Below are 21,999 nucleotides of genomic sequence, written 5' to 3'. Positions count from 1 at the left end.
ATCGCCGCCTGGCCTGCCTTGCCAGTTGAAGTGAGAAGCACTGAGGCCCGAGGAGGCTCCACGCACGCGTAAGGGGCCGTTTGTTATTATCAAGGGTGTTGTGATGTTGCCACTGCCCCGCCTGCCCCGGATCCTGCCAGTGCGGAAAGGGATACTCCAGGGGAGGCGGAGGCCAGCGAAGATTCCTCAAGCCAACTGGTCCCCTCCCTCCGCGGCGGGCAGAAAGAGCGACTCTGCGCAGCCACTTCCGGGTCCTGCGACTTTGGGCGGCATTATCACGGAGACGCCCCTCCTGAGGCCCGGCCAGTCGAAAGTTTTTGTCCAGAGGCTCCCACCGAGGGGCGCACCAATGGGACAGGGTCTAGTCTGCGGCAGACACGCCCCACTCTGGGCATCGCGACGTCGGAGCACACAGAGCGTCATTTCCGCCCTCATCCTCGGCTCCACTGGAGGGGCGGAGCCAAGCGGAAGGCGCGCTGCTTGTGCGTCACTTCCGGTGAGTCTAGCGGCGACAACGGCAACATGGCCCTGAACGGCTCTGGTGAGGACTTGGGCTGCGGGGGTTTGTGGCTGCGGGTTGCGGGTTGCGGGATGCAGCCTGCTTCGGCAAGACCCCCCGGCCCCTTGTGCCTCTCTTCCCCCAGAAGTCGACGACTTTTCCTGGGAGCCCCCGACCGAAGCGGAGACGAAGGTGCTGCAAGCGCGGCGGGAGCGGCAGGATCGCATCTCCCGGCTCATGGGCGACTACCTGCTGCGTGGTTACCGCATGCTGGGCGAGACGTGCGCGGACTGCGGGGTGAGGAGAGACTCGGGACGTGGGATCCAGGATGGGGCCGCGGACCAGGCCACACGGCCCTTCCCCAGCGCTCCCCTCTGGACCCCATCGCCCGGCGTCTCACCCCTGCCCCGTGTGCTTTCTGGCTCCTAGACGATCCTCCTCCAAGACAAACAGCGTAAAATCTACTGCGTGGCTTGCCAGGAGCTCGACTCAGACGTGGATAAAGATAATCCGGGTGAGGGGTCGAGTGTGCTTGGTGAAGAAGTGTGGTGAAAGAGGGTCAGGAACAGTAGGTGGGAGGTGACAGTGGTATTTGTGGGTGAGGCGGGGGTGAGTTGCTTTCTCCTTTCAGCTCTAGAAAGGACCATTCATTCAGTAAGAGCACTAAGCACCTACCGTGTGCCAGAGATCATGGAGAGTCTGAGCTTATTAGGCATAGTTCTGATGAGAGAGATGAAGCAAGGGCATAAATAACTCTGATACAAAGAAGAAAATGGATAAGTTGCCTTATACTGGGGCAGGGGAAACATCTCAACTAGAGAGAGAGCAGAACAGTAAAGAGTAGGGAAGTGGCTCAGGGCTGAGGTGAGCCAGGTATCCTGACCATTCCACCGGCTTTTTCCTCTTTTAGCTCTGAATGCCCAGGCTGCCCTCTCCCAAGCTCGGGAGCACCAGCTCGCCTCTGCTTCGGAGCCCACCTTGGGCTCTCGGCCTGCCCCTCAGCCCCCAGTACCCCGTCCAGAGCACTGTGAGGGAGCTGCAGCAGGGCTCAGGGCAGTCCAGGGGCCGCCCCCTCCTGCTGTGCCTCCAAATGCAGATGTCGTGGCCTGCACACAAGAGGCTCTCCTGCAGAAACTGACCTGGGCCTCAGCTGAGCTGGGCTCTAGCACCTCCCTGGAGACTAGCATCCAGCTGTGTAGCCTTATCCGGGCTTGTGCTGAAGCTCTGCGCAGCCTGCAGCAGCTGCAACACTAAAGAACCCCTCCTGAGAAAATCCCTGTAGAAAAACAGCTGTTCCTCTTGTGTGATTTGTTCTTTTCTTGGTTCTGAGTGTGCATGTAAGCCCCAACTCTGCTCGTCTTTTTCCTACTTTTGGCCTCTCATGCTATCACAGTCTGGTCTCCTTGATGCCCTGAGAGATGAGTTGGGCTTGTTTCTGCTCAGTTTCCCCACTCAAAGGATGAGGCGGGAGAGGACTATGTGATACTTTTATTCTGATGAGGAGGCCACAGCCTCCTCAAAAGCAGAAACAGGAGGCGTGGATCTCTAAAGGAACCCTGCAACCTCCTCAGCCATCCAGTGCTCATTCCCCACCCTTGAGTGAGATTTGGGGTTCCAGTCCCCTTGGTAGCTTCCCCTCCTTCCCCCGAGCATCCCGACACCATCATCCTATCCCACCTCAGGCCCAGACCAGGTACTCAGATACTGACAGGGTGTCAGTCAATTAGGGATCAATTATGGACTTACCCTCAGTCTCCTGACCACCACCCCCCCTTTTAGATCCTTGAGAGTTATAATAAGGCAGAATAAATAATTAAAGTGTTGTGTGTGGGGGTGGAGAACCGCGAAAGAACCGCACGCTCCGCTTTTGCCCTCTTCCCTCACCCATTTTTCCTGCTCCCCTTCTATTGGTGGTCAACTGCCTGTTCTCTGCTCTCTGCGACCTGGGGCAACGTGGTCATATACAGCCGTTGCCCTTTTAAGAGAGGCCCTGCCCACACGGAGGGGTGGGCAGGGGGCGGAGTCGGAGGAACCGGGTAGGAACAAAGCACTCCCTGCGGGCGGCGGCTGGGCTCGGCTCGCGGGGTGCGGGGGCCTGCGGGCGGCGGCCCGGGCGGAGCGTTGGAGGGAAGGAGGCGGCATCCTCCTCTACCGGTCCGGCCATGAATGGGCTGCCTTCGGCCGAGGCGCCAGGCAGCGCGGGCTGCGCCCTGACCGGTCTCCCGCCGTTACCGCGCGGCCTCAGCGGTCTTCTCAACGCGAGCGGGGGCTCGTGGAGGGAGCTGGAGCGCGTCTACAGCCAGCGCAGCCGCATCCACGATGAGCTGAGCCGGGCCGCCCGCGTACCGGACGGGCCCCGTAACGCCGCCGGCGCCGCCAACGCGGGAACTGCCGCGGGTCCCCCCGGCCCGCGTCGCCCTGTTAACCTCGACTCGGCGCTAGCGGCGCTGCGCAAGGAGATGGTGAGTAGGCTTGCCTCGGTCAGCTGGGCGTTGCGGGGTGATGGGGGCTGCCGCCGAGCTTGAGGGTCCTGGGGCGGGGCGGAGCACATAAGGCAACGTGCTATCTGGGTCTAGAGGATCGGCAGAAGCCAGTTGGGTCAGAGGGGATATGGTAACAATAATTATAGTTACCGTTTATGGTAATAATTACCATGTATTTTTAAATGCCTTACTAGTGTTATTTCATTCTATTCTGCTAGATAAATGTTGTCCCCATCTTGCAGATAGGGGTCAGTGACTTGCCTAAAGATTCAAAGCTTGTAGATGGCATCTGATGTCCACAAAAACCTGTGCTTGGGAAGATTGGCTAGGGCGGTGGCTTCGACCCCAACCCCAGCCCACTCTCAGTCTTTTGCAGGTGGGCCTGCGGCAGCTGGACATGTCCCTGCTGTGCCAGCTGTGGGGCCTGTATGAGTCGATCCAGGACTATAAGCACCTGTGCCAAGACTTGAGCCTGTGCCAGGACCTGTCATCCTCCCTGCACTCAGACAGTTCCTACCCACCTGATGCTGGCCTATCTGATGATGACGAGCCTCCTGATGCTAGCCTGCCCCCAGACCCGCCACCCCTCACTGTGCCCCAGACGCACAATGCCCGAGACCAGTGGCTGCAGGATGCCTTCCACATCAGCCTCTGAAGAGCTAGGGTGGTGGGGGGCATGCACCCATGCAAAAGGCTCAGAAACTCACCCCTCAGCAAGTATTCAGACTATAGTGCCTGCTTTCCCCCATACCACCTCACCTCACAGGAGGAGGGCAAGACCTGGGCCCCTTGGGGGCAAAACTTCCTACCCTCTCTCTCCTGTTTTGGGTTAGCTGGCACTGGGGCAGGTACCTGGGCTACAGCCTCTGCCCATGGCACTGGACCTCCACTTCTCCCACATGTGTGTACTCCAGCTTGGCCGACCTTCAGTCTGGCGGTGGGGTCCAAAGCATCTAGCACTCCCCTTGGCATCTCTGTGACTGGGATGAGTGCCTGGCTCCTATCTCTTCACCTTTTGCTGCTATTGGCAGCTGCTGGCTCAGGGGCATCCCACCTCTGGACCCTGGGTTCCATGGCCCTAGACAAGGGCTCTCCAGGACCCATTCCTGCACCACCCACGGCTGGGAGGGCCAAGGCTCCGCGCTGGATATTTAAGTTTAGGGGCCAGCCTCCTGGGCGCATAGATAAATAAATAACTGTCTCAGCATTGTTGTGTTCTCACTGCCTGGCTCAGGGGCGGGAAGATAAGCGGTGATTCTGGCAAGTGCTGCCCCGCGCTCCGCCAGCAGGTGGTGCCCGAGACCCCGAGTTGGAAGAGGCTCGGCGGTGGCAGGGTGCGAACCCTCGCTCCCCGGGCAGAGTCGCTGATCTGCCGTCGTTCCAAGCTGCCTCAGCTTGGTCCCGCGGTTGGTTGTGTGAGTGCGGGCGAGTCACTTCCCCTCTCTGGCCGGAGGACTGGAACTCAACCCCCCTCCCCACTCACTTTGGGCTTTCCTGGCCGGCCGGGAAGGAAAGAGAAGGAGCCGCCCTTCTCGAGGAGAGAAACTTTCCACCCCGAGTCGGGGCGGGGTTGGGGCGGCACAGGAAATGGGTGGGCCCGGGCTGGCGGGCTGGGCCGAGGGGCCCTAGGCGAGAGAGGGGAGGGCGCCTCCTGGAAGGGCCTGGGACGAGTGAGTGACCTATGGGCGGGAGGAAAGAGTTGCAGAGGCAGAAGGGGGGTGAAGTAGTGCTCCAGGCCTCCCCAGAGGCCAGACAAGCCCCGGAGGGGAGATGGGGGCAAGCCTCTGGGCTTGGATGCATGAGACTCCCAGCGGCGCCGACACCCGCATTCTGTGCCTGGCTTCCCCTCAACAGCACCTGGGACCTTCAGGGTTGTATGTAAAAGACTTTCTCTTACAGAGGAAATGGAGAACCGCGATGCTGGGTCTAGGAGCTAAACCCGGTGTCAGGTTCCCTCCCCTCCCCCAAAGAAGCCTGAACATTTGCGAATGGTGGGTGCTAAGGCTTCCCCCCCCCCCCCCCCACACACACACGATACCCCACAGCTTCCTGAAACGAAGAGAAGAGGAGAGGACCTCAAAGTTGCGCACTTAGGCTTACCGGCTGCTCATCCCCATGCCTCCTGGACACAACTCAGCTGACACTCCTGGCAGATCAGACGTCCTGTTCAAACCGAGTATTTATCAAGGACCAGGCTTCTGTCCATTCACAAACCTAGCAGAGCGTTCACACTGGCAGACGGAAGAGGCTGATGTGCTGCTCTATGGCAGTTCTCGTAACTCTGCGCCTGACACCTGCAGCGGCTCATTACCAAGCAGGCAGCCGGGCGGGCTGGCGATAAGGGTTCTAATCTAGGTGTGAACAGAGCGGTTAACGCCCCGGGGACAGGCATCCCAGGGGAGGGAGAGTAAACACGCACTCTTTCCCGTCCATGATAACGGATTTCGTTTAATAAGACCGGCAAAATCAGCCAGGTTCTACACTAAATGCTTTCCAAGGTTTCATTCTCAATGATGTTGTAAAAGATGGAACTATAATTATCCCTATTTCAATGAGGTAAAAACTGAGGCTCAGAGCGTTAGTACTTTGCCCAAGGTCACACGCTTGTTGGAAGTCATCTGCTTGTGGGATGTTGGGACTACCTTCCCACTTGACAGCTGAAGAGTCAGGTTCTGAAACTGGCAAGTGGGTGCTGCCCACAGGTAGGGCCACCCGGGTTGGCCCCTGACCCTGCTCCTTCCTGCTCTGGTTAATACGTGGGTGGCAGCAGGAGTCTTCCTCTCCCCAGTGTTGAGGCCAGTTGGCTCTGGCTCAGCGCACTGTGATCCTTCACGTTTCTTCTCCTTTCTGGATCTCTCTTTCCCCAGCCTGTGAAATGGGGCCACCAGTACGTACCTCCCAGGGCTGCGGTCAGGAAGGGAGGCGGCCGGGGCAGCGCTCGCGAGGGCGGCACCAGTTGCTGGTGGCTCCCTGCCCCGGCCCGCGCGCCCCCACCCGGCCCGCGCCTCCACACCGCCTCCGCGCGCAACAAGCGGGCGCTGCGGTCCAGGCGTCCCCCTCGCCCCTCGCTCTCCCTCCCGCGCGAGGCCCCGGAAGCCGGGCCGCCCCGCCCCCGCGCTCTCGCCCCGGCCCCCGCCCCCCGCCGGAGCCCCGCCCGCCTTCCGACGGGGGTGCGGCTCCAGGAAACGGCGCGCTCGCCGCTCAGCGCTCCAGCGACACGACGCGCCCCAGACGACCCCGCCGACGCAGCCAGACCACCTAACGGGCCCCAGCGGCGGCGGCGGCAAGAGCGGCTCCGGGTCCCGCGCCTCGGACCCCTCCCCACGGACGGGGCGGGCGGCGCCGATAGGAGCCCGGAGGCCATGGGGACTTGGGCCAGGCCAGCGATCGCGGGCCAGCGGGAGCCCCGGGTCTGAGGAACGGGCGGCGGAGGCGGCAGGGCCATGACCTCGGTGTGGAAGCGCTTGCAGCGCGTGGGCAAGCGGGCCGCCAAGTTCCAGTTCGTGGCCTGTTACCACGAGCTGGTGGTGGAGTGCACCAAGAAATGGTGAGTGGGAGGGAGGCCTGGGGGACTCCCCAGACTGGCTGGGACCCCATCCGGCCTTGGGGGCCTGAGAACCCTGCCCCCAGTCCAGTGGCCAAAGAGGCCGCCTACCCCAGCTTAGGCCCTGGTGACCCAGGCACAGAGAAGTGCCATTGCAGCTTGTGGCATCCCCAGAGTTGAGGGTGTGGGCAGCCTTTGGGGAGTGGAGGTCAGGACTTGCAGGCCTGAGAATCTGTCTGGGCCCACACTTGCCTCAGCTGCACTCAGGGCTGGGGGAAGGGAGGCCTCCTGGTTTTGGCCAGAGGGATGGTTCAAGGTGGCATCAGAAAAGGGAGCAAGTTTTGCCGGTCTTCGGGTGGAGGGGCTGGGACAGCAAACACCAGGGCCCTAGTCCAGCTCAGAACAAGGATGCTGCCCCCTCCTCCGCTGCCTATTTGTTGAACCAGAGGAACCACCCGCCCCTTCAGCCAGAGTGGGCGCTGGGAGGCTGGATCCGTCTCCACAATATCCTTAAAAGGGGAAACTGAGCGCTGGGAGGGATGAGGAGGGAGGCGGGGAGCAGCTTTAAAGGGCCTGAGGACTTAGGAGGTTGTGGGTCGTGGAGGAGAGAGCCTCGGGAAGGCAAGGTGGTGGGGTCGGGGGAGATAGGTAAGGGGGTGCAGGACCCCCCAGCCCAGACTGCCAAAGGACCCGGGGCATCTCGTTCACATTCCCCCACCCGCAGCTGCCTGGGCCCCTGCGTCACACCCTAAATATACGTGCTCGCTAGTGTCAGCTTCCCTTGGCTGGATTAGGGCACAGCTGTGGGGGCCTCAGCCGCCAGGCGGGGCTAAATTTAGGCTCCCAAGTGAAAGCACAGGAAGGGACCAGGGGGTCCAAAGGGAGGGGAGTGAGCAGGAGGCCTGGGGTCCTTTGGGCAGCTGTCATATCCCTGATGTTGACTGGGCCAGCCAGAGGGTGGTTCACACCATTCAGCAAGGCCCAGAAAGGACGGGCTGGCTGGGGTAACACAGCACAGGGCTGGGACTTGAACTCTGGCCTATAGCTTCTGCCTTTTGCCCCAGCATCCTGGGTGAAGATGGGGGGAACGCTGGGCACGGTCCCAGAGAGCTGGCTGAGGGTGTGGGCAGTGTCAACGTGTCTGAGTCACAGGCGGTGGGCAGGGCCTCCTGGGCTTTTTCGCCTGGAGCCCTGGCTAGGAAGCTGCCTCTGCCCAGGTCACAGCTCCCCAGGAGGGCGTGCCCAGCCTGAGTCAGGCTGCCTAGCCAGGCCCCGCCCTCCCTAGGCTCTCACTGTCTTCTTCCCCTTTCTGGGAAGTCCCCATGGCTGCCCTTAGCCATCGCCTGCAGTTTGGGGTCCAGGAGAGGCACTTGGTTCCAGGCTGGAGGGCTCTAGGCTCAGCTGTGTGCCCTTGCCTGGCCCCTAACCTCTCTGGGTCTCGGCATCCTCAGGGGCTGACAGGAGAGCCAGTTATCCTGGCTCAGCCTCCAGAGGGGCAGTGAGCTGGGTGAACCTGAGTGTCCTGGCAAGGGACAGGGTACAGGCAAGGAGGGCTCTTATGTTGCCATCTGCCTGATGATCCTCTAACCATCCCCACCCTCCTGGGCAGCAGTTGGCCCCTCCAACGCAAAGGGGCCCTCTCCCTTCCAGGCCCAGCCACGTGTCTGGGACTCGGCCCTGCGCAGCTGACACTCTCCTCTCGCTTTGTCTCTGTCTCCCCACATCTCTGCCTCTCCTCTGAGTCTGCCCTGGCATATGCTGTTTCGGCTTAGATGCCACCTTCTAGAAGTCTTCCCTAGTGCCCCTTGCGGGAATCGGGGGCCCTGCAAAGCAAAGGGCTGGGAATGGAAGGTCCTGGGAGGGTATCGAATGACAAGCTGACCCTATGCCTCTCTGCCTACTTCCCAACCTCTGCCCTCCCCTCCCGACCTTACACCTACCCCCATCCTGGGACCCTGGCACTTGCCATTCTCTCTGCCTGGAGCCTTCCTTCTCCAGATCCTCCTCACATGACCCATTCCCTGCCCCAGAAGGGTCTTGCCTCTCCTTTGCTTGGCTCTGCCCCCAAATTGGGCTGGGGTAATAGTATGCACTCTACAAATATTTGTGAGTGAATGGACTTCTTTTACTCTGAGTCTGTCTCTCTGTGTCTCTGAGTCTGTGTTTCTTGCAGGGTACTTGTTGTGTTTCTGTCTATCTCTGTGTATGCCTGTCTCTGTGTATGACTTTCTTCATACTCCCTGCTGACCCACAGGCCTTTGCCCTCTGGCCCAGGCCTCATCCTGCCTCAGCAGCCCCACCCTGCTCCCTGTGGCCCCAGATAAGGGGCTGTCTGGGCCCTGTCCTGGGGGAGGGGGATGTGGGCAGAAGGAAGACTGGAGGAGATAGAAAGGCCGGGTGGGCCTGACTGAGTAGCCCCCTCTCCCCGCTCCGCCTCCCAGGCAACCAGATAAGCTGGTGGTAGTGTGGACCCGGCGGAACCGACGCATCTGCTCCAAGGTGAGGGAGGATGTCAATTGGGGGTCCAGGTTGGGGGTGGGGCCAATTGGGGGGGGTGGGGTAAGTGGGTCAGGGCTGATGGGTGAGTGGAGTCAGGTTCAGGTTCAGATCAGAATCCATAGAAGGGAGAGAAAGATGGGGTAAAGGTTGGAGATAAGGGCAAGTGGTGAGGGGGAGAGTTCGGATTGGGGGGAGGACTCAGACTGCTCATTGTAGGCCCACAGCTGGCAGCCGGGCATCCAGAACCCATACCGGGGCACCGTGGTGTGGATGGTACCTGAGAATGTGGACATCTCTGTGACCCTATACAGGGTGAGTCTCTAGCCCTCCTGCACAGATGGGAATGAGCTGGTGATTGCAACCCTGGGCAGCCACAGGAGGCCCCTGGTGCGTTATCCATCCAAATAGAAAAGAACAGAGGGGTGAGACCAAGAATCATGGCAGGGGGCCTATTCAGCGTGAGTGGCCCAGGAGGTCTCCTTGGAGGAGGTAGCATTTACCTGCCATATGAAGAGAGCTGGGATCAGGAGAAGCTGGGGAGCGTACCTGCCAGGAGGGCTCAACATGTGTGAAGGCCCCACACAATCACCTCCTGAGCCAGCACAGGCCTTTCTCCCTGCCCTGTCCCCACCGCAGCAGCCTCTGTACTCACCGGTGCCCCCTTTTCCCAGGACCCACACGTGGACCAGTACGAGGCCAAAGAGTGGACGTTTGTTATTGAGAATGTGAGTGGCTGGGGCGGGCTGGAGCCTGGGGTCTCGGGGACTCTGGGGCAGCACTGATGCTCCTTCTTCCGGCCCCCAGGAGTCCAAGGGGCAGCGGAAGGTGCTGGCCACGGCCGAGGTGGACCTGGCCCGCCATGCGGGGCCTGTGCCTGCCCAAGCCCCACTGCGGCTGCGGCTGAAGCCCAAGTCGGTGAAGGTGGTGCAGGCCGAGCTGAGCCTCACTCTCTCTGGGGTGCTGCTGCGGGAGGGCCGCGCCACGTGAGTGTCCAACTGCCCTCCTGGGCCCTAGTCTATAACCTCTGACCGTAGCCCTCACCCCTGATCTCTGACCCCCAGGGACGATGACATGCAGAGTCTTGCGAGCCTCATGAGCATGAAGCCTTGTGACGTGGGCAACTTGGAAGACTTTGCTGAGAGTGATGAGGAGGAGGCTAATGGTCCAGGGGGCCCGGAGGCGCGGGCTCGTGTCCTCCAGCCAGGTGGGCTCACAGCTGTGGATTGAGATCACCAAGACCTAGGGAGGGTGGAGGACGACCCGGGCCAAAATCCACTTGCTGTTTTGGGGCAGGGCCAGCTTGTGCACGCCCAGTGGTCGGAGCGCACTATTGCCAGGTGGTCCCAACCTGCCCAGCAGCCCTGATTGTCCTGCAGAATGGGTTTCCAGTACCTCCCTGTGCCCCTGGTCCTCTCCTCACCCCTGAGTACGTGCCTGCCCACGCACCTGCCCCGAGACAGCTGGGCCAAAAGCGCAGAGAGGGGCTGCAGTCCAGGCTCGCCACCCCTCACTACCCAACCTCGTCCCTCCCTTTTGCCTGTTAAGGCTTTTTTTCCCGTCTGTCCTGTCTCTCTTTTCCTCTGCACCTGTGGGCCTGTCTCTTCTCGTAGGCCCGGGCAGTTCCCTGAGGCTGGGGCGTTTCCCAGGTAGGCCCAGCATTCTAGTTGGGGGGAGGGGGTCAGACCTGCAGGGCCCTTCCCTGGGCTGACCCTGCCCCCCAACGCCCCACCCCCAGATACTTCTCGGGAGCTGAAGACACTCTGTGAGGAGGAGGAAGAGGGCCGATCTCGGCCCCGGCAGGCAGGTGAGGCCCAGGCTGGGGTTGGGACGGTGGGGACTGGACCTCCAGTCACAGGGCCCAGGCCTCAGCATCCCCCTTCCTTCCCCCCAGCTGCCAGCCCTTCTAGCGCCGAGGATACCAGCCCAGCCCCTGTGAGTGCCCCTGCGCCCCCAGCCAGGGCCTGCCGGGGCCAGGGGTCAGAACCAGCTCCTGTAGCAGGGGGCCAGGTGGGGCCCAAGGCCCCAAGGCCCCCCGGAACCCCACCAGAGACAAGGTGAGCTTTGGAGTCAGCCCCAGCCTCCCCTCCCCTGTCTACTCTTAAGAAGTTGCACACCCCTTGCCAACCTGCCTTTCCAGGGTCCCAGCAATCTGAGAGGTGGGGGGGACACTGAGAGCGGGGGGCCAAACGAGCCCCTGCAACGCACCCTCCTGCTCTCTCCTCAGGTCCTCAAGACAGCCAGGCCAGGACGCGGCCCCCAGCCCGGCCCCTCGGCTCCGGAAAGGCTCTGATGCCCCCTGGCCCCCACTCCCCCAAGGGGGAGATGAGGCCCCCAGCGCCTCAGGGGCTCCCCCAGCAGGCGTGAATTCTGCTGTGGAGACCCAGGCCTGGGCAAGCCCTCAGAAAGGGACAGCGGCCCAGGGAACCGGGCTGGGCCCAGGCATTGAGGACAGAGATTCCAGCAACTCTTTGGAAGGGCAGAAACCCAAGGTTGAGGAGGGGGGCATTGGCGACAGGCCAGAGGCTAGTGGGGTGGACACTGAACATGGGTCAGGAGTCAGAGAGGTGAACAGTCGGAGGTCAGAGGTCAGAGCTGGGGAGGCTGAAGAGAGTTTAGAAGTTGGTCAGGTGGATGCTGAGCAGAGGTCAAAGGTGAGACATGTGGACACTAAGGGACCAGAGGCTACAGGGGTGACATCTGAGGCAAGATTCAAGGGAACTCCTGAGGCTCCTCCAAGGGGCTCTCAGGGGAGGACAGGGGTCAGGACCAGGGAAGAGGCTCCTGCCATCCTGAGCCCACCCCCAGCAGAGCCGGCAGGGCAATCCAGGCATCTCAGTGACCTCAAGGGGGCCAGGGCTGCTGCGGGCCAGGAGAGAGAGGGTGCAGAGGTGAGGGGTGGAGCCCCTGGTGTTGGGGGGACAGGCCTGGAGCAGGGCCCCTCTGCTGGAGCAGCAAGCGCCAGGCCCCAGGTGAGCCAGTACCAGGGGGCCCCACCAGCAGCTGACCAGGGGATGATGTCCAGGGATATGAGGGTCTGGGAAGTAGAAACTGGGGATTTGAGGGTCCTGGGAGCAGAAACTGGGGTGACAGAGTCAGAGTTATTGGGGACCCGGGAGACAGAAGTGGGTGGGTCAGGGTTCTCCGAGATAGAGACTGAGACAGCAGAAGTGCAGATACTGGGGACCCAGGAGACAGAGGCAGTGAGATCAGGGGTCCTGGAGTCAGAGGCTGCTGAGATGGCAGAGTCTGAGGAACTAGGGACCCAGAAAACAGAAGTAAGGGTTTTAGACGCCCCAGGGGCAGAGGCCGGGATGGCAGAGTGTGAGGTACTGGGGACCCAGGAAACAGAGGCTGTGGGTACAGGAGTTCTGGGGACGAAGACTAGGATGTCAGAGATTGAGATACTAGGCATCCAGGAGATATCTGGGGGATCACGGGTACTGAAGATAGAAGCTGAGATAGCAGAATCTGAAATATTGGGGGCTCAGGAGACAGAGGTGGGATGTTCAGGGGTCTCAGAGATAAAATCTAAGATAACAGGGATGCAGGAGACAGAGTTAGGGGGTTCTGAGGTCCCAGGGATCGAGACTGAGACAGCAGAAGCTGAGATACTGGAGACCCAGGAGATGGCAGCTGGGGGTTCACGGGTCCCAGGGATGGAGACTGAGACACTGGGGACCCAGGAGACAGAGGTAGGGGGTTCAGGGGTCCCAGGGACAGAGACTGAGACATTGGGGACCCAGGAGACAGAGGTAGGGGGTTCAGGGGCCCCAGGGACAGAGACTGAGACATTGGGGACCCAGGAGACAGAGGTGGAAGATTCACAGTTCTCAGGGCCAGAGGCTAGAATGGCAAAGGCTCAGGGTCTGGGGACTGAACAGACAGAAACTACAGTTTTAGAGGCTGAGAAGGCAAAGGCTAAGACTTCTGGGGTCCAGAAGGCAGAGACTGGACTCTGGGAGACCCTCAAATATGAGGCTTTAGGGGCCCCAGTCATAAATCATGGAATTTTAGGGTCCCAGGGAACAGAGGCAGAAACTACAGTTTTGAGGGGCCAGGAGGTGGAGGCTGGGATTTCGGGGGTTTCAGAGGCCATGTCTTGTGTTTGGGGGGCCGAAGAAGCAGAGATGGAGGTTTCAGGGGCTTCAGAGAACCAATCTGGTATTTTTGAGGCCCAGGAAGCAGAGGCTGGGGTCTCAGGAACCGAGAAGGGAAAAGAAGCTGAGGGAAACCTCCCAGAGGCCAGCCTGATGGAGGTGCAGGTGGCCAGTGGGGCAGGGGCTGGGGTGCCCAGGCCCTCGGGGGCCTCTTCCCCAGAGGAGCCTGAAGAGGACAGGAGGCTGCCGGGCAGCCAGGTAGGGATGGGGGCCGCCGAGGGCCCAGTCTGCTGCTTCCCACTAACCTGGGCTGAGCTAATGGCGGCTCTGCATGGACCCACCTGGCCGACTGGGGTGGGGTGGGACAGGGGCTCAGCTTCAAGGAGCCCCTCACCCTCTCCTCTCTCAGGGTGCCCTGGCTCCTCCACGCTGTCTTCCCTGGGTTGCATGGAGCGGGACACCCCTAAAGCTGATTTTCTGGGCTGACCTTGAGGTGTGGCTGCTGGTGACCTCTGATACTGCCTGGGGACCACTGACCTTTTAGGTGACCATGGTAGATAACACTGGAGCTGGAAACCCTTTTGCCTGACCCTAAGGCCCTGGCCAGTGGTCCGTGGTGACTCCTGCAAACCCAGAGCCGGAGCTGTTTTGTGCCCAAGGGGCAGAGGGCACAAGTCCCACGTCCACATTCTCTAAGCCCATCCCTGTGTCCCCAGGCACTACCCGCCCCGGTCAGCTTCAGTCAGTCCCTGCTGGAGTGGTGCCAGGAAGTCACCGCCGGCTACCGTGGCGTCCGCATCACCAACTTCACAACATCCTGGCGCAACGGCTTGGCCTTCTGTGCCATCCTGCACCGATTCTACCCGGACAAGATGTGAGCTGCCAGAGGGAGTGGGAATGAATGGAGGAGGCTGCCAGGAGGGGAGGGTGGTGTGAATCCAGCCTCTGATCAGCGCTCTCTCTGCAGCGACTTTGCCTCCCTGGACCCACTCAACATCAAACAGAACAACAAGCAGGTGAGACAGGGTGGGAGTGGTGCCTGGAGGGAAGGAGGATCCAGAGCCAGGCCTAAGCTAAGATTTGGGTTCCTTGTCCGCCTGTGTGTAGGAGAGGAATCTGTGGGCTTCATGGCCCCAGCTGTGGCTTTTGGAAGTTCTGCCACTTAGTACCCTTTTGGTCTTTATATTTTTCGTTTTCCTGAGTTTAGCTTTGTTTTTTTTAAGCATATTTCCACCAGATGGTTTTTCCCAAAACCACCCCATTTGGTGTGCAGTTGCTGGGTAACACAGGGGCGGGCCATGTTGCTAGATTTCCCCCAATAGGAAGGTGAAGGCTTGTTGGCAAACCCAAGCGTGCCAGTTGCAGGGACCCCCTCGTCGTTCCGGGGCGGGGCGGCAGCGTCGCTGGCTGACCCGCCGCAGCTGACCCGAACGAACATACCGTTCCTAGGCCTTTGATGGCTTCGCGGCCCTGGGCGTGTCGCGGCTTCTGGAGCCGGCGGACATGGTGCTGCTGGCGGTGCCCGACAAGCTCATCGTCATGACGTACCTGTGCCAGATCCGCGCCTTCTGCACGGGGCAGGAGCTGCAGCTGGTGCAGCTGGAGGGCGGTGGCGGCGCCGGCACGTACCGCGTGGCCAGCGCCCAGTCGATCCCGCCCGACGAACTGGACGCCAGCGGCCTGGCGCAGCGGCTGCGCGAGCACCGGGCCGAGGCGTCCCAGGAGCCCCAGGAGGCCGCGACCCGCGCGGACGGGACGGCCCCCGAGGCGGCCTCCAAGGACCGCGGGGCCGAGGCCGTCCAGGAGGCGCGCTCCGCGGAGGCCCCGGCCGACGGCCCCGGAGCCCGGGCGTCCGTGCCCCCGACAGAGGGGCTGGTGAACGGGATGGAGGCGCCGGGCGCCGCGGGCGGCGTGAGGCTGCGGCGGCCGTCGGTCAACGCGGAGGCTGGGCCCGTGCCCCCGCCCCGAGCGCACGGCTCCTTCTCCCACGTGCGCGACGCTGACCTGCTGAAGAAGAGGCGCTCGCGGCTGCGGAACAGCAGCTCCTTCTCGGGGGACGACCCGGACGCGGGAGCTGCCGGAGTGGCGGCGGTGAGTGCCCTCCAGCGGCGCGGGGGTCGGGGGAGCAGGGCAGAGCAGGGGCGGGTCTTGAGGGGCCCCAAGGGCAGGGCTGGCGCGGGGCGGGAGGGGGTGGCTCTAGGGCGGTCGGCCTCTGCGAGATGCGGGGAGGCGTCTGATTTGAGGCACTGGTGCTGCGGAAGTCCCTCTCGAGGACGAGGTAGCTCCGCCAACTCCTCAGCGGGGGCGCCAGTGCCCAGGCCGGCGGCCCGGCGCCGCTTTTTTTTTTTTTTTTAATATATTTATCTATTTATTATTTTTGGCTCCGTTGGGTCTTTGTTGCTGCGCGTGGGAACAGTGCGCGGGCTTCTCATTGCGGTGGCTTCTCTTGCTGAGGCGCACGGGCTTCAGTAGTTATGGCTCGCGGGCTCTAGAGCACAAGCTCAGTAGTTGTGGCGCACAGGCTTTGTTGCTACGCCGCATGTGGGATCTTCCCGGACCTGGGCTCAAACCTGTGTGCCCTATGTTGACAGGCGGATTCTTAACCACTGCGCCACCAGGGAAGTCCTGCCGCTGGCTTTTGCTGCCAGCCTTGGGATGCAGGCTAGTGATTTTTAACGCTCGGCAACCAGTTAGTGGAATCAGCTGTAGCAGGAAGTTCCCAGAAGGCTCTGTGTAGTCAGCGCTCTTTATGGACTGTAAAGTGGGTTGGGGCGTTTCTTTCCCTGCTGGTGGTGCGGGGTCTACCGGCAGCCACCACTTTCCTGTAAGCTGGGAACAGGGTTTCTATACTCAAGGGAGCTCTCCAGGGCCTCCCAATCCCAAGATACTCTGACTTGGGTCCTTAACTCCAGACACTGGAAACCAGTTTCTTCTGTTCTCTGATAATGGCAAGTTGGAGATGGGAGACTCTGCTGGGTGCCCATGTTCCCCCATCCCTTGCAGGTCTCAGGTCAGCCTCCCAGGGTGTCTCATGGTCAATACACTAAAGAGGAGATGGTTCCAGAGAGGGCAGGGATTTGCTCAAGGACTCACAGCCACTGAAGTCCCAGCCATGGGCTTTCCAGCAGCACCGTCCTGGACAGCAGGGGCAGCTCTGTCAGGCTGCTTCAAGCCTTCAGCTGCCCAGGGATGACCCCTAAGTTCTAAGGAAAAGAGGGAATTAACTGGGAGAGGCTTTTTGGAAGAAGCAGCCACTTGAGCCAGGCTGATAAGATGGGCAGCTTTTCCCAGGTGAAGAATCGGAGGGCTGGTTCTCAAGAGGTGGGACCTCACAAGTAAAAATGTGGCAGCAGGAAAGCTCAGGTCTCATTTAGGGAACTGCCAGTCACCTCCCTTAAGGTCCGCAGGCGGTGATGAGGCTGGCCTGGAGAGCAGGACCACTGAGTGCAGGGTCGGAGGTGCACCATTGAGCCTATGAATGAGAAACAGGAAGGGCATCAGAGGCACCCGTAGGAACTGTGCTATCCTGGCCTGTGTTGGCCTCTGGCCAAAGGCGCCTTAACGTGTCTCAATGGCTCTTTATATCTTAAAACAGGGGGCTCCATCTTTCTGGGCCCAAGTCCCAGCGTCTGGTCCTTCCAAGCTAGGCCCCCCTCCAACCCGTGTCCCACAGGAGATGTATGACCCATGGGGCTGGAGGGGATGCTTCCTCATTGGCCACTCCCATCCCCCATCCCCCAAGCATACAGTAGGAGGAGGTAGGGCCTGCCCCTGGCTTTGCAAGCTCCCAGAGTCCTGGATGGGATGAAGTCAGGCACCTTGAAGCTGGGGCAGAGCTGAAGCAATGCCGTGAGGAGGGCAGGGTACCTCTGATGTGGCCCAGCAAGGCTTCCTGGAGGAGGGGCCACACATGAGGGTGTAGAAAGGGGAATTTGGGTCAGACATGAGGAAGCGTTGGAATTCCCATCAAGGCTGCCATGAGTAAGCTTAGTTGCTGCTGAGGTTGGGGTTTCTCCACTCTCCTGCATCCGCCTGCCCTATTGGTTGAGCACTTGCTTTATGCCTGGTCTGCCCCCTCAACCCCTCAGTAACTGCTCCTTCTGGGAAGGAACAGTTACCCCATTTTGCAAGTGGGAATGTTGAGGCTCAGGGATCTGAAAAGATAAAGGAGTTGATACTGGTGTGAACCCCGGTTCTGACACTGAACTCTAAAATGGCGCCCTCTACTGGGCCCAGCACTATGAACTGGCTGTGTGACCTTGGACAAGCCACTTAATCTCTCTGTGCTCTTTTCCTGAGGGTGAGAAGTAAAGACATGAAAGTTTTTTGCAAAGTGGCATTGAGGTACTCCTGCAGGGTGTTGTCAAAAGAGGGGAACTGTGAGAGACTTCCCTGGCAGTCCAGTGGTTAAGAATCCGCACTTCCACTGCAGGGGGCCCAGGTTTGATCCCTGATCGGGGAACTAAGATCCCACATGCCACACGGTGCAGCCAAAACAAACAAACAGACAAACAAACAAGCAAACAACGAAAAAGAGGAGTACCCCAACCTGAGTGTACTCTATTAAAAAATTTTTTTTAAAAAGGGGGGGCTGTGTTTTTCCCCAGATGTCTTTCTGGAGCCCTGCAACCCCCAGGGGCTTGTATGTCCTTTACATACAAGGACACAGGCCCAGAGGGTGTGACTGGGCCAGAGGCAAACAGCAAATTGGTGGCCAAGCTTGGGAACAAACTTTTGGATTAGACAGCCCTAGGCCTGGACTGGGCCCTGTTTGAGTGTCATCTCTGACCCTCTGTTTCCTCATCTGTAAAGTGGGGATGGTAACCTTCCCCGCCTCACAGTGTTCTTGGGAAAACTAAATGAGTCGATGCACATACAGCACCCAACACACAAATAGATGCTTAATGCATATCAGCCATTACTGTTAACCGGTGCACCCTGAGTGCATTCTCTGCACCCCAACCTGTCTGCAGGAGCTGCTGCTGCTTAGGGAGACAGGGGTAACCAACAGCTGTGACGGGGGAGGCCCTGGGGGCTAGGGTGGGAGTCGGGGAGGCTTCAGGAGACCTGAAAGTTAGGGAGGGAGGAAGAAAGCCCTGTGAAGGGGCCCCTGGAGGAGGTGGGGCTGAGCGGGGTCAGGAAGGTCCAGTTGGCGTCCAGCTGCCCAAGACAGAGGCCGCTGCAGGCTGAGGAAACAGTTTGGGGAAGCGAAAGTCCACCACTGGGGCCGGACAGTGGCATCTGGGTGGGGCTTGGGGCAGTAGGAGTTGAGGCTGGAGCTGCCACCAGGCCGTGGCGACGAGGCTGGGGGCTGAGAGGGGGTGTGAAGAGAGTGACACCATCGGGGGCGAAGGTTTAGGGAGAGCCTTCAGTTGTGGCTTGAGGGTAAAGTCAGCAGGCAGGGCATGGGGGGCGGCTGGTGAAGAGGCCGCCACCTACCCAGGCCAGAGAGGAGGGCCCCTGAGCAGGGGACGTCCAGGGCTCCTCTCAGAGTTGCAGGGTGGGGTGGACAGGCGGGTGGCTCAACACTTTCTCCCCACCTTGTGACCTGGAAAGGTGGCCAGAGCAGGAGCCATAAAGGGGGCCTGGCTATCAGCTGAGCTGAAACTTGGGGGCCCCCAGGGCTGACAGTGCCAGCAAGTTGCCAGGGGCAGGGCACGTGAGGGGCCAGCGCTGCCCTTCCGGGCTGAAATTGGTAGGTCCAGCTGCCTGTTCTGTTCCAAGTGTTGTTCGGCGAGCACAGCACTCTCTAGTTGTGGGGGCTGAGAAGGTGGGAGGGTGCCCCGTTCGGCCAGGAGATGGAGGTACTGGTGGCCACATCAGCTCAGCTCAGTGTCACTGTGTGGGGCCCTGGCCATGATGGAGATGCTAGCTAGGTGACAGTCTGAGGTGGCCTGAGGGAGCTTTGTGGGGGAGGGGGCAGAAGGGGGAAGGAGAGGCCCCAGCTGGGCCCCTCACAGCCTTTCACCCCTGACTCACGAAAGCCCTGTGAGGCCCCAGGAACGAGGACTGCGAGGCTCAGCCAGCGGGAGGGGACTGGCCCAGGACCACAGGGCCAGGGCGGTGAAGGCCTTTGCTCTAGGAGGCGCTTCCCCAGAAGGGATGCGGGTGGAGTTCTGTGCATGCAGGACCGCGAAGCTGCAGGGCCTGGAACTGCGGTCCCCCCTCCCCTGTGTGAGTGGGGCTCCGGCTGGCCCCAGGGTGGGCTGTTGGGGAGCCCCTCCAAGCCCTTACTGGCCTCCTCCTCCACAGGAAGTCGTGAGCCCTGACCCCAGCCCTGCCCCACAGCAGGCCCCTGGTGAGTAGTTTTGAAGGGGTGGCGACTCAGCTGAACTTGGGCTGCTCACAGATCCTGAGCTGGGGACCTTCTGGGGACAGGTGTCAGTTGGGGGTGCCTTAGCCTGGTATCTATCCACAGGTGCGACTCCCCCATCGGAGGAGCTACCCCCAAGCCCAGCGGAGGAGGCCGGGCTGGTAAGGAGGGCTGAGGGGGGAGGAGCGGTGGGTGGGCTTCCTAGGCAGGGCCTGGGCTCAGCCCACCCTGTCCCTTGCCCCCGCTTTCCACCCCAGCAACGGTTCCAGGACACAAGTCAGTATGTGTGCGCAGAGCTACAGGCCCTGGAGCAGGAACAGAGGCAGATAGATGGGCGGGCGGCCGAGGTGGAGACGCAGCTGAGGAGCCTCATGGAATCAGGTGGGGTGGGCATCTGGAGTCCACACCCCGGCACGTGCCACCACGTCTACCCCACCCTGCAGCTCTTTCTGACCCTGGGAGGAGTGGGAGGAGACAAGGCTGGGGTCATCGTCCCCATTTACAGCCGGGCACCCTGAGGCCCCCAGCCGGGAAGCAGCATGCTGGAGGCACACAGCTCAGGTTTCTGAGATGCCACAGGGAGCAGACACCATCTCCCCGCCTCCAGCCTCCCTGCTGCTGACACAGGGGTCAGTGGCAGGCCTGGTGACTGCCCTGGCCCGATTCAGGTGCCAACAGGCTGCAGGAGGAGGTACTGATCCAGGAGTGGTTCACACTGGTCAACAAGAAGAACGCTCTCATCCGGAGGCAGGACCAGCTGCAGCTGCTGTGAGTGCTGGTCCTTCCCTGTCCAGGCCCCACCCCTGCCCACCCAGGGCTGGCAGAGCACATGGAATCTTAACTACTTTAATTAGAACTGTTCACTGCTTTCTTCTTTCTCTGAATTTTTTTTTTAAGAAATTGCTCAACCATCTTATTTTTTTCCCCTAATTTCCTGTATAAAGTGTATACTTCTTAAATTGGTACTATTTTTATGAATGAGAAAATCGAGGCCCAAAGAAAAATGTGGCAGGTCAGTGCTGAGTGCCCCAATTTGACCCTGTTCCTTTACAATAAGGAACACTGAGCCTTAGAGACAGCTGAGCTGGTTTCCTGAGTGGGGTCAGAAGCAATTCTCGGGCTTCATTGCCTTTATAGTCCTGCATGGTAGAGGTGGTTTTGCCACCTTTTTACATCTGGGGTCATTTTTCAGAATAATTTTAGACTAATACTTGCTGTTTATGAATAATATCCATCTAAATAATCCTTCTGGGTTGTTTCTTATTTGTTAAAAAGGGGGTGGGATGAGGGGAGGAGACAATATAAACACCCAGCAGTTGGGGAACAGTTGAAACAAAAGAGGGACTTCCCTAGCGGTCCAGTGGTTAGGACTCCGTGCTTCCACTGCAGCGGGCCGGGGTTTGATCCCTGTTGAGGGAACTGAGATCCCACATGCCGTCCAAAAAACAAAAACAGAAGAGATGATTCCAAGCCGGGACTAGGGTATAGCTCTGACCTCGGTCCAGCCATCTATGGGAACTGGCGGTAAGGTGGGGCGGGGGTGGGGTGCCAGGGAGCGGTCAGAACCCTGGGCGCTCCCTGCCATTCCTCCCTCCCTGACCTGGCACCCCACCCCCCAGCATCGAAGAGCAGGACTTGGAGCGGAGGTTCGAGCTGCTGAGCCGGGAGCTACGGTCCATGTTGGCCATTGAAGGTGGGAGATGGGGCCCGGAGGCCAGGGACCAGGACGGGGCAGGGGCTGGCGCCTCCTGACCCGCAGCCTCCTCTGCCCTCAGACTGGCTGAAAACGGCCGCGCAGCAGCACCGGGAGCAGCTCCTGCTGGAGGAGCTGGTGTCGCTGGTGAACCAGCGCGACGAGCTGGTCCGGAACCTGGACCAGAAGGAGCGGACGTGAGTGGGGCCGGGATGCGCTGGGAGGCTCCAGGGGGGCTCTCGGAGGCGTGCTCGGTCTGGACCCCGGGGGCGGCCTGCCTGTGGGGCCCGACGCTGGGGCTGACTTGAACCCGTTGCCTCCCAGCGCCCTGGAGGAGGACGAGCGCCTGGAGCGCGGCCTGGAGCAGCGGCGCCGCAAGCTGAGCCGGCAGCTGAGCCGGAGCGAACGCTGTGTGCTGACCTGAGGCCGCGAGGGCCCAGACGTCTTCGCCCCTCCCGGTCCGTCCAGACCGCAGCTTTTCTCCCCGTCGCGCCCGGTCGCCGCTTCGGGCCTGCGCTCCGGAGGACCGGACCCTCCCAGATGCCGCGCGTGGCCAGTAGGGGCCGTCGTCACCCTTCACCAGGAGGGGACGCGCGGCCCTTCAGGCCCCGACGGACAGGGGCGGCTGGGCGGCCGCGCCGCCCGGGCGTATTTATTAGTCCGTGTGAGTGTGTGTGCCTGTGTTCGTGGTGGGCTGGGGGGTCCCAGGCGCGCCCCCCAGAACCCCTCCCCGAGGGCAGGACCCGGCTGGCCAGCCCCGAGGGAGAGGGACGGCTCGTGAACTGCCGCGCCCGCGCCCTCCCCCCTCTTCCGGTTCCTCGCGAGCAATAAAGTTAGAAAAGGCCAAGCCAGTGCTCCGGGGCTTTCTCAG

The 21,999-nt window shown here is 60.8% G+C and overlaps 3 protein-coding genes across 14 annotated transcripts; all 3 read left to right on the top strand.

The window, feature by feature from the left end:
• The first annotated feature begins 21 nt into the window (after positions 1-21).
• Positions 22-1,754, top strand: ZNRD2 (zinc ribbon domain containing 2). The gene is made up of 4 exons (XM_007170946.3): positions 22-541; positions 645-796; positions 929-1,013; positions 1,410-1,754. The coding sequence occupies exons 1-4, from the start codon at positions 523-525 to the stop codon at positions 1,751-1,753; spliced, it is 600 nt and encodes a 199-aa protein (XP_007171008.1). The 5' UTR covers positions 22-522; the 3' UTR covers position 1,754.
• A 907-nt stretch (positions 1,755-2,661) lies between these two features.
• On the top strand, positions 2,662-4,189 carry FAM89B (family with sequence similarity 89 member B). The gene is made up of 2 exons (XM_028163751.2): positions 2,662-2,961; positions 3,359-4,189. Exons 1-2 carry the CDS (start codon positions 2,662-2,664, stop codon positions 3,635-3,637), a joined length of 579 nt encoding a protein of 192 aa, XP_028019552.2. The 3' UTR covers positions 3,638-4,189.
• Positions 4,190-6,175: 1,986 nt separating this feature from the next.
• Positions 6,176-21,975, top strand: EHBP1L1 (EH domain binding protein 1 like 1). Of its 12 annotated transcripts, none has more exons than XM_057552738.1 (21): positions 6,177-6,529; positions 8,968-9,025; positions 9,242-9,337; positions 9,697-9,750; positions 9,830-10,008; positions 10,087-10,229; positions 10,636-10,671; positions 10,761-10,829; positions 10,917-11,079; positions 11,250-11,514; positions 13,204-13,380; positions 13,839-13,996; positions 14,090-14,138; positions 14,572-15,213; positions 19,375-19,420; positions 19,541-19,596; positions 19,693-19,816; positions 20,104-20,203; positions 21,055-21,128; positions 21,211-21,325; positions 21,453-21,975. In XM_057552738.1, the coding sequence occupies exons 1-21, from the start codon at positions 6,426-6,428 to the stop codon at positions 21,550-21,552; spliced, it is 2,808 nt and encodes a 935-aa protein (XP_057408721.1). In that variant the 5' UTR covers positions 6,177-6,425; the 3' UTR covers positions 21,553-21,975. The 12 variants fall into 12 exon arrangements, with proteins under 12 accessions (XP_057408727.1, XP_057408721.1, XP_057408720.1 ...); XM_057552737.1 differs by having other exon boundaries at positions 13,198-13,380; XM_057552736.1 differs by having other exon boundaries at positions 11,250-11,994.
• The last annotated feature ends 24 nt before the right edge of the window (positions 21,976-21,999 follow it).

Source organism: Balaenoptera acutorostrata, chromosome 9 (assembly GCF_949987535.1).
Source record: "Balaenoptera acutorostrata chromosome 9, mBalAcu1.1, whole genome shotgun sequence".
Classification (NCBI taxonomy): domain Eukaryota; kingdom Metazoa; phylum Chordata; class Mammalia; order Artiodactyla; family Balaenopteridae; genus Balaenoptera; species Balaenoptera acutorostrata.
Note: the sequence above shows the minus strand (reverse complement) of the source record. Positions and strands in the feature narration are given on the sequence as shown.